The sequence below is a fragment of the Triticum urartu genome, chromosome 7A, assembly GCF_056163025.1.
Source record: "Triticum urartu cultivar PI428250 chromosome 7A, HENAU_Tu73, whole genome shotgun sequence".
NCBI lineage: Eukaryota > Viridiplantae > Streptophyta > Magnoliopsida > Poales > Poaceae > Triticum > Triticum urartu.
Genome location: NC_141879.1, coordinates 729,962,278 through 729,973,916, shown reverse-complemented (window position 1 = coordinate 729,973,916; position 11,639 = coordinate 729,962,278). Strand labels below are relative to the sequence as shown.

Genomic DNA, 11,639 nt, shown 5'->3' with positions numbered 1-11,639 from the left:
CGAGAATGCTTATTTGGACAAAGGAGTGAAGTTTCTGAGCTTGCCTATGCTGAAGTTTTGGTTGGCTGACTATGCCATTCGGAACCATAGGCCAATTTATGTTGAGCACTCCGACATGAAGTTCCGTTACACCGTGAAGTGTGAGCATGAAGGATGCCCATGGAAGGTTCATGCAAGAAAGCTTAAATAAACCGAAGAATGGGTGTTAAGAAGTTGTGTTGCCACTCATAGGTGCAAACCGCCATCTAAACGACTTCGAACGACACACCGTCAACTCACATCTGAGTATCTCGGATACAAATGGATGAAAGACATAGGCTTTGATCCCACTGTGAAAGTGAGGTTTCTAATGCGGACGGTGAAAAAACAATTTGGTTATGAAGTCAAGTATGGGAAGGCATGGAAGGCAAAGGAAAATGATATTAGGATGTTGTATGGTGGTTATGAAGAAGCATACAACCAGCTCCCAAGGTTGTTGGCTGCGATTGCACATAAGAATCCGGGCATGTTTCATGTGGTCGAGGATCACGAGGGAGTGTTCCACTGTGCCTTCTGGAGTTACGGACAATGTGTGGAGGCGTTTCAGCATTGTCGTCCGGTCTTGTCTATAGATGGCACGTTCTTGACCGGTAGATACAAGGGCACACTAATGGTAGCAATGGCACACTCATCAAACGACAACGTGTTGCTGTGTGCATTTGCTTTGGTGCCTTCCAAGCACCAAGACAACTGGGAGTGGTTCATGGGTCATGTTAGGCACAACGTGATTGGGGCTAGGGAGGTATGCATCATATCGGACCGGCACCATGGCATACTCAAGGCAATGGACATTGTTATTCCAGGATTTCCAAAGCTTCACCACATATGGTGCATGAGGCATTTCGTGGCCAACTTTTACCGGGCATGTAAGAGCAAGGAGCTCAGCAAAGACCTTACCCATGTATGTGTGGCCTTCACCACCCAAGGTTTCGATGCTCGGTACAACAAACTCTTTGCAGCGGTGAACGAAGGGGGAAAAGAGTTCTTAACTAGGAATTTAAGCGAGAAACACAAGTGGGCATGCGCTCATGACGATGGTGGTAGGCGATATGACAAGCAATCTGGTAGAATTTTTCAACAATGTGCTAAAGGGTGCTCGTGCATTGCCGGTGACTGCAATAGTGTAGTACACATTCTTCAAGCTTAATGAGTACTTTCAGAGGCATTCCGAAGACACTGCAAAATGGATAGGTGAAAAAAAAGGATTATCCGGAAAAGGTTGATGAATGGTTGCAGTTACAAGCAAGCAAGTCTTCACGACAACAAGTTACCATATTCGACAGAATTGAAATGATCTATCAAATTGATGAGCTAGGTGGCACAACATGAGACGGTAGACAATATGGTGGTGCTGCATTTGAGGTGCGTCTGAAGACTCGGTGGTGCCAGCGCGAGAGGCCTAGTAAGTATCATTGGCCGTGCTCGCATTTGATAACGGCGGCGAAGGCGAGAAACATACATGTTTGTGATGGAAAAACCATGCGGATGCAAGAGTTCCATGTGGAAGCTACTAGGTTGACATGGGCGCCAAGATTTCAACCTTTCTTGGACCAATCACAGTGGCCTGAGTACCATGGCCCTCATATTAGGCTAGACCCTCTTCTGAAGGTGGTGACCAAGGGTAGAAGGAGAACTAAGAGGTTCAGGGGTGATATGGATGACCTGGCTGGATACACTGGCATGAAATAATTTGGTAGCGGTCATTTCATGGAGGCTCCTGACACTATCAACTGTGGGGTGTGCGGTGAAGGGAGACACAATGAGCGGACATGCAAGAATAGGAAAACCAAAAAAATAAAAACAAGTCGTGGAGGTGGCACAAATGGTGAACGAGGTGGAAGAGGTGATGGTGGTGGTGGTCGAGGAAGCACAAGTGCTAGAGGTGGTGGTCGAGCAGGCACAAGTGCTAGCGGTGGTGGTCGAGAAAGCACAAGTGCTAGAGGTGATGGTCTAGCAAGCACAAGTGCTAGAGGTGGTGGTGGTCGGAGAGGAAGCACAAGTGCTAGAGGTGGTGGTGGTCGGAGAGGAAGCACAAGTGCTAGAGGTGGTGGTGGTCGGAGAGGAATGGTTGATAATGGATCGACCTTCAGTTATTTGCTTAATCCAGATGGTTGATCTAATAATAATGGTATATTATTTGTTCATACAATTCCTAGCATTTATTGATTTACTGTATTTACACAGGTATCTCTTTGTGTCTTGTGCTAACAATTGTTCTTTTTGTAGGCATGACTTCATCCGGTTCCAGAACGAGGCCGGCGTGCGCAGACCAAGAGGACATGCCGAAGACGTGGATGGAGGCCAGGTTGGACAAGGAGAAGGAGAAGGATGTGCCCACACCACCATGTTGGTGTGGTGATGTTTGCAAGCTGAAGGTGTCCACGGACCGCAAGAAGTCATGGACAGAAGGTAGAAGGTTTTTAGTGTGTCCCAACTATGCACATGATCGTCGAAGGCCAACTAACGCATATGACATACCACCGGTATGTTGGGTGTACATGCAAAAAACCTCATCAAGTTTGAACTCATATTACTAACAAAAACATGATTTTTATGTAGTCGCCTCCTCCACTTTGCAAGTACTTCACTTGGATAGATCACGAGGTACCAAAAGATGTCCAAGAGGACCAACATCGAGATTACTTACGGAGGCAGCGCCTGTTCGAGGAGTCCTTTGCACGGGGATTGGAGCATGAGCATTGTGAGAAGGAGAATAACGAGCGCAAGAAGCGTGAGCAAGAGAGGGCACACAAAGAGAAGGAGGCTCGTCAAGAAGAGAGGGCACGCAAAGAGAAGGAGGCTTCTCAAGAAGAGAGGGCAAGTAAACTTGCAAGGGCTCGCGATGCACGAGAGGAGGACGAGGCACATGACAAGAAGGGAAAGTGGCCCCGTACTACTCAGTAGACAAATGGAAAGGCACCGGCATCAATGATGGAATATCGAGACTTTGTTTAATGTATGAACTTGTCATTCGAGACCGTGTGTGGTCATGAACTACTTATGTCATTCGAGACATCATGTGTGAACTTGTTATTCGAGACCTTGTGTGGTCATGAACTACTTATGTGCAACCTATTTGAAATTATGTGCAAACTATGCTTTGTTCATATGTTTGTTTGATTTCCAATGTTTAAAAGTGTGTGCAACCTATTTGAAATTATGTGCAAACTATCCAGAGAGCATTTTGCCCATTTGCAAGTGTGAAAACCCAAACGCCAGAGACCCCGGCGGCTGGGTCCCTATCCAGACCAGATGCCAAGGTCCCTGGCGTCTGGCTCATTTTGGTCACGCAGGAGACCAGACACCTATCTGATCTGTCTGATGCCCGATCCAGAGAGCATTTTGCCAGTTTGCAAGTGTGCACACCCAGACGCCAGGAACCCTGGCGTCTGGGTCCCTATCCAGACCAGACGCCAAGGTCCCTGGCGTCTGGCTCGTTTAGGTCACGTAGGAGACCAGACACCTGTCTGATCTGTCTGAGCATTTTGCCAGTTTGCAACACACCCAGACGCCAAGGTCCCTGGCGTCCGGGTCCCTATCTAGAGAGCATTTTGCCTATTTGCAAGTGTGCACACCCAGACGCCAAGGTCCCTGGCGTCTGGCTCCCTATCCAGAGAGCAAATTTTGAGTGGATAAGATTCTTTGGGCCCACCTCTAGCCCTCTCATCCATTCATCTCCACCTCTACCCCTCTCATTCCTTTCATGTCCACTCACTCTCACCTCTAGCCCTCTCATCCACTCACTCTTATCCAGTACCCTAACCCCCCTCAAATCTCTCATGAATCGGTCTGGTTTCACCATTGGATCTTCAGGATTTCGAAACTAGAAGGTAAATCAACTCCACCCCCATTTTTTGGTTGGTTTAATGTATCATAGTTTTGTGTAAACCCTAGTTTGTTTTCCTCGTGGTTTAATGTATCATAGGTTAGGTACTAAGAGATTTGTGTGTTGTAGATGGCTAAGGGTACTCAGTGGGTGCTTAGCCCTGTTGTTCATGTCCAAGGCTTGTCTCCATGTGTTGTGCAAGTTAGTGAAGTGGACCTTACTTTCAATTGGTTGAAGACTAAATTCATGTTGAAGCAAGGGTTGAAGGAAGAGGATTTTGTGTACTACGTCAGCAGGAAGTAGTCAGATGGCCCCGGGGAAAGAAAATTGGTTGACATAACCGATGATGACAAGATTCAAGAAATGCTGCAAGAATGGGGATGGAAAAGGGTTGTTGACTTGCATTGCTACAGGAAACCGAGTTATATGTGATGTTCATGTCGTTTCAACTATCGTGGACCATCGTGGTCATGAACTACTTATGTCATTCGAGACATTGTATGTGATGAACTTCTCATTCGAGACTATTTGTGTAATTTGAGATTATGTGATAACTATGTTTGTCATTTGCTATTATGTGAACACTAATGTTTGCCATTTGCTATTATGTGAACACTAATGTTTGTCATTCGATACTATAGGTGTTTGCTAGAACAAAATATCTATGTCATTCGATACTATGCTGTGACAAAATATGAACAAAATGAAAAACTACTACACCAGGGCCAGATGCCATGGACCCTGGTGTCTGGCTACCCTGTTTCTGCTGTCTAGGCCTCTGCTTTTGCTTCCAGTCGACCACCAGACGCCAGAGATCGTGGCGTCTGGTCCCCTGACTTCAAACCAGACGCCAAGGACCCGGGCGTCTAGGCCCTGTACATTATTTTGGACTTGTTGTTTCACACAAGAAGATAGCACATATATAATAATATGACAGGTTCATAGAACATAGAAGATAGCACATTTCACAGAACTTTCACCACGACAAATTCTTGCATACAAACGACAACAAGTTCATAGATTTTTCATCACGACAAATTCATGCATACATAAGACACCAAGTGCATACATAAGACACCAAATTCAAGACAACCTTAAAAGTTTTTACCACAACACCAAGTTCATGCATACAAACGCCACCTAGTTCATGCACTTCCAAACAAGAAGCTCACTTCCTCCTTCCTCTCTTCACGAGTGCTGCAAGTGTAGGCTCCTCCTCTTCGCTAGCCTCCTCCTCCTCTTCGTTGTATGCCTCCTCCTCCGCCTCAATGTTGGCCTTATATCTTTGCATTCCTGTTGGGATAAGCTGATGAGGATACTCCAGACTATGGAATTGTGTGTTCCATGTCTTCTTTCTACCTTTCATGCCTGGTGTCTTAGCTATGGCTTTGCCTTTCCTAAAGCGAGCATTGCCTTGTGTCGGTTGTGTAACCTGTAATGGTTGTGGAGCATCAACATCATACTCATGATCCTCTTCATGTGTTGCATCATACTCATGCTCCTCATGATGTGCTGGCTCCTCTTGATGTATTGGCTCCTCTTCATGGACCTCCTCCTCCATGTCCTCATGTTCTGGAGATAACGCCATCTATTAGCTCTGGCGGCGCGGCTACCAGGTGCATACACGTCACTGGACTGAGCACCATGGCAAGAAAGCATTGTCGCCATCTTATGGAACCGCTTCTTGAACTTCTGCAACAACACAAAATATGCTATGATATGAGATGCAAATAAATAATCCGCGAAAAGAAACTTTTATAATATATTGGTCACACCTCCATCATGCTCCTAAGAGTCCTCTCAGATAATACACCACCAGGTGGATGACTCAGTGCAACATTGGCATCGTTGACACACAGAAGCAACTCTCTGCCCTGCAATTCATGAACACACCAAATTTATGTATTTGAAAGAAGACAACATGATGCAAGTTTGTTAGATTAGGTCAAACAGACTACCATTTCGTCATGCATCGGTGCATAGTCAACGTGAGCCCCTCTGGTGTCTCTCACAGCCGTGTTGAAGGTATGATAACCTTCTGCAGTCTCCGGTTCTTCAGACACCAACTCCGACCACTCCTCTGAGTCCAACCAGGCTTTAGCTTTAACCGGTAACGATCCGCATACCACACTTGATACTTCTGATATGCCGACTGATTGTGAGGTCTATTCTCTGATTGCACTAACGTGTCTCTTTGATTCCAAATTTCTATCCACGCACGATGTTTGTTTGCCCAATCCGATATATTCTGATTGTTCCTTCGATCGAACCTACAAATGATGCACGGGACAAAGCATTAGCAAACATAGACTTATTCAATGCTCTACTACATACTCAAGGCATGCTTGCTCACCGATGCAGAGCTAGCGTTTCCTCGTTGCTCTCCTCAATTGGAATACCTTGTCTTCTTCCAAATTGTCTTGCCACATGGTCTACAAAGTGCCACCCGACTGCGAAGAAGCATATCATTGGGCACCTCACCCGCCAAAGATGGCTATCACGTGTGCACATCTCATTAAGATCATAGTCACGATCTTCCATATAAGGCAACCAATGTACCTGCAAAACAAAGAGATACATTGTTAGATACAAGTTTCATTCTTGACTAAATTTGGTCTCATCGAACTTCTCTATACCTGCTCAGCAGTCAAGGTGTCCAGCTCGTTCATATAGCACATGTATCGCACATGCGAGCTTCCTGTGTACACTGTCACTTGTTCCCAATAGTAAGCAAGCGTAGGGCGCCGATATGGATCATCATCATGCAGCCCGTCATGATTACCCCGTGGGTTTGCCATGTTGGGGTTCTTGATATCGGGCCGTCCAACCGGGATCCGCTCCCACATCCACACGGATAGATTCCAAACAAACCCAGTCAATGAGGATGTATCTCCCTTCCTGCGACACGCCAAGTCAAGCTGCAATCAAACAAACATGTTAGATATGGGGGCGCATGACAAATGCAAGTTAAATGGTTGCAAATATCTCTTACCTAACGATACAAATATGCTAGTGCAGCCGAACCCCAGCTATACTGGGTATCCCAGTTGTTGAGTAGCTCCAGCAACATCCAGAGGGCTGAGTTCCCGGTTGCATCCGAGAAGACTACCTTGGTTAGTACATACCAAAGATAGGCCCGTGCGTACTGCTGCACAACCACGTCATTGGCACCCTGAGGGCACGAATTGGTGTTTCCTCTGACCATTTTTAGCCAAGAATGCCTCACTCTCGTGGTATCGGCCTTGCCTTCCTGAGGGACGTCGGGCTGAACACCAATTAAAATGCCAGTCCGTTCTCGCCAATTAACGACACTGACACGACCGGTAACAACTTGTCCGTTGATAGGAAGGCCGCTTATCATAGCCATGTCCTCCAGGGTCATCATCATCTCTCCACATGGAAGGTGTAACGAATGAGTCTCCGGCCTCCAACGATCCACAAGTGCGGTCAGCGCCGCGTGGTTCACCGGCGGAGCGCGTCGCTTAAACTGCAACACAAATGGGAGAAGACCCAATCTCCGAATGTAAGGCTCGTACCGCGGGTCGTAAGTAAAGTCATCAGCGGAATGACCCCTCATGCGCATAGCAACTACAAGCTGCAAATAAAGTGATGTTTTAATCAATACAAGAACACAAATGAGAAACAACGAAAATTGATAAGTCTTGCTTCTTACCTCTCCCTTCTCAATGGCACGAGCACGATGCTCCTTATCCCACTCATCGATTAATCCGCCATACCAAGGTCCATCATCATCCGCCATCCTACCAAACAAATCACAACATGAACTACAATTACAAACGGTAGAATTTGCTTCTCCAAGTTATGCAAAATTTCTTCATATGCAATCTATATATGCAAAATTTCTCCAAATTTGCTTCTCTTAAATCATGTCACACATAATCATCAAATTTCATCATCTCTTTTGCAAAAAATATTATGCCATCTATATATTCAACTATATTGTCATACCACTTCACACATATAATATTTTTTCTAAATATATTTGCTTGCCCAATATATTCTTCTCAGATTCAAACAAATATTATGACATCTATATATTCAACATATAGCTAATTTAGTAGCACATGCATACATCATCTATAATTCAAAAAAATTTCACAAACTAAGTCTATTAGTGGACAAATACAAACATCTACCAATTACACTATCTACATAATCATCTACCAACTACAAACATATTCCTAGAACAAAGAATATATCTACTTATGTAACATCACCTATTGTGAAATAATGCATCCAAAAAGAGAGGGGAAAACCAAAGCAAATTGGAGGGAAAAGGGGAGAATACCTCAAGGATGCTTGGGGGCCTCAGATCCACAAATTTGGGTGGAGGATGGAGTAGATCAAGGGGGCTTTGGTAGGGAGAAGAGGGGCGAGAGAGAAAGAACTCTCTGTTCTTGCTTCGGCCGCCGCCAGGGAGAGGTTGGGGATGAGTGGGATGGGTCCGTGGGGTTATCCAGTTACCAGGGCCAGACGCCAGGGTGGGTTCCTGGCGTCTGGCCCCTTTGCCACGTCAGCAGGTCAATGGGCAGGCGGGCAGTGCGGGCCAGGGGCCGGACGCCAGGGTGCCTGGCGTCTGCTTCGCAACCCAGACGCCAGGGATGTTGGCGTCACCCAAAGAGGTTAAAATCGACTTTTTTTTAAAACAAGATCAAATCGGAATTTTGTTAGCCTTTTTGATAATAACAGTAATTTTGTCCTCATTGATCATACACACACGGCGGTGCGCGTTTTGCATGCATCTTCCTGAGAAACGACATAGAGAAACGGAGGTAGCTTGGCTTGGCATGGCAGTTGGCAAGACCAGCCCTAGCTAGATGCCTCGGGAAACGCAACGCCTACGACTGTGTGTGGACCTAAGTCTGTGGTGCCCAACGAGACAGGCTCGGACCGGGGCATGCATGCAGAGCGAGAGGGAAGCATACAAAGCTAATGATGGACCTCACCCAGATTATACGTACAGACACACACAAAACTTGGTGTATTAAGTAGGTTAAGAGCCTCTTCAATAGCCGCCCAACGCGCGGCGCGTTAAAAAAACATTGCAACACGCCGATCGCCTGTATTTGCGCGGCGCGGAGCGCTTACTTCAGTGACCGCTGCAAAGTTTAGCGCACGCTCTCCCACAAACAACATATGCACTCCAAACACAATCAAGAGGATTAAACACAAACAAAATAAATCAACAATAAATAGTTCAATTTCATTATTACAACTCAAACAAATAGTTTATCTTTCAATACGACAAATAGTTCAACAATACAACAAATAGTTCAACAACACAACATCAAACACACAAATCATGATGCTCTTTATTGGCCATTCCATGCCCACCACTCGTCGATGAGATCCTTCTGAAGATCATCATGCGTTTCGGCACGTCGAATGACATGATAGGAGGCAATAAAACGGGCCACCCTGGCAGCCCTCCGCCGCACTCACACGGGATGTTCCAACAGCTCATAGTGAAAGTAGTCAAATATTGGCCACGCTCATTCTCGATTATCATGTTATGCATGATCACACAAGCGTGCATGATGTACCAAATCATCTTTTGATCCCAAAATCTAGCCGGTCCTCTCACAATAGCAAATTGGGCTTGCAAAATCCCAAAAGCTCTCTCCACATCTTTTCTAGCCGCTGCCTGAGCATTATGGAAATCAAGATTTTTCTTACCTTCGGGTTTTTTCAACGGCTTCACAAATCTTTGCCACTTTGGGTAGATGCCATCTGCAATATACTAGCCATAGTCGTTGTATGTATGGCCATTTGCTACAAACTGCACCAGTGGCAGTTCATCATTTGCAACCTTATTCATCAGTGGTGACCGATTAACAACGTTGATGTCATTCAAAAATCCAGGCATTCCAAAAAAAGCATGCCAAATCCAAGTCTCTTGACTGGCCACCGCTTCAAGGATTACAGTGAAACCCTTTTTTTGGCCAAGGAATTGGCCATGCCATGCCTTAAGACAATTCTTCCAACTCCAATGCATGCAATCTATTGAGCCAAGCATACCTGGGAAGCCGCGAGCTTTGTTCATCTCCAATAGCCTTGCGGCCTCTTCAGCATTGGGAGATCTCAAATATTGCTGGCCAAACACTTGCACAATTCCGACTGCGAAGCGCTTGACACACATGATGGCTTGACCCTCACCCATGGTCAAGTGATCATCAACTAGTCAGCGGGGATACTGTATGCCAATATACGCAAAGCGGTTGTCACCTTCTAAAAGGTGCCATGCCCGAGCTCTCCACCGGCATTCCTCCTTTGCTGAAAAAACCGGTCATGACTCGCTAGTTTCTCTGCAATGCGCCTGAACAACTCGGTGCTCATCCTAAACCGGCGCCGGAAGTACGACTTGGGGTACACGGGAGGATCCGTAAAATAGTGCCTGATCAATCTGTTGTGGGCATCGATCCTATCCCTCTAAATTTTTTACCGACCCATAACCGAACCACCGTGCTTCGGTTTTTATTGATGTGCATAGCTAAGATCATTGCAAGATCCTCCTCCTCTTTATCAAATTCTTCTTCGGAAGAATCATATGAAGAACTCATTTACAATGTTCAATTTAAACTAGGCTATAAAAACTACAAACAACATGCACCAAATTCATGTAAAAAAATATGAAGTTGAAGCAATACATACCTTGCAAGCGTTTTGTCGAACACTTTGTGGGCGCCGAGCGGCAGTGGGCGGCCAGGCGCTGTTCGCCGAAGGAATAGCGCGCGCGAGGGGCTGCGGTGCTTAGAGGGAGAAGGAGGAAGCGGCGGCGGCATGTGCGCTAACTTCCTCTTTCCTCAAAGAAAACGATGCACTTGGTATTTCACTCATCTATGCTTTTTTGTACTGCAAAGTTTAGACCCAGTTTATTTTTTGTCACGGATGTGTAATATGTTTACAAACCATATGTGCTTATTTCATTTTTTAGACAATGGTCAAAGTGTATTCGAGCCGTAAGAACAAATAAGTTTTCAAAAACATATTCAATATTTGTCATGTTTTAAATATCTCGTCAAAATACACACGTTTGTCCAGATAGAATGTAAGACACACTTTTGTATTAGAAGATACGAGGTATTTAAATCGTTTACACGAGATAATATATTTAGTAATAGAGTTGCCATGAAGGGCACAGCCATGCACAGGGACATTAAGCACTGACACACACAACCTATAAGCATGTGAGAGGAGGGGTGGTGATTAATGATTTTGCATGCACATTGATTTCTTCCGGGCGCGAATTTCGGTAACACAATGAGTGGCAGATCTAGGCACGATATATACCGTGCACGGTAGTTTTGCCGCTCTCATCCCACCGTCGCTCTCCGATTTATTACTGCACTGCATATGATACATGGCCTGCCAACCCGTGACAGACATATATATCTGTGTGTTACAGCCGATCGATAGACCAAACATGAGACATATGTGCATGCATGCATGCATGTACGTAACACCCACCGTAGAGGTGGTTGTGGATCACCTAGGCACCTAGCTAGCAAGCTAGGAGGATGCATCTTATTTTGCTATGTGTGTGTGTGTGTGTGTGTGTGTGTTTCAGAACTTCTCAGTCGAAATGTAAAAATGAGGATTCACAACCCCTGTCTCGGCTACTCCCATTTCCATCTCCGTGCATGTGTTTGTCTGACGGCGTCGGTCCGTGAGGTCTGTTCCGTGCGTGGGGGTGGGGGTGGTTTCACTTCAATGAGGAGATCGGCAGGAAGACGCGAGCGCTGCTCCGGCGACA

The 11,639-nt window shown here is 45.7% G+C and overlaps 1 protein-coding gene across 1 annotated transcript; it reads left to right on the top strand.

Moving 5' to 3' along the window:
* The first annotated feature begins 349 nt into the window (after positions 1-349).
* LOC147962347 (uncharacterized) lies at positions 350-1,186 on the top strand. Its single transcript, XM_087534159.1, has one exon. The coding sequence runs from the start codon at positions 350-352 to the stop codon at positions 1,184-1,186; it is 837 nt and encodes a 278-aa protein (XP_087390285.1).
* Positions 1,187-11,639: the final 10,453 nt, after the last annotated feature.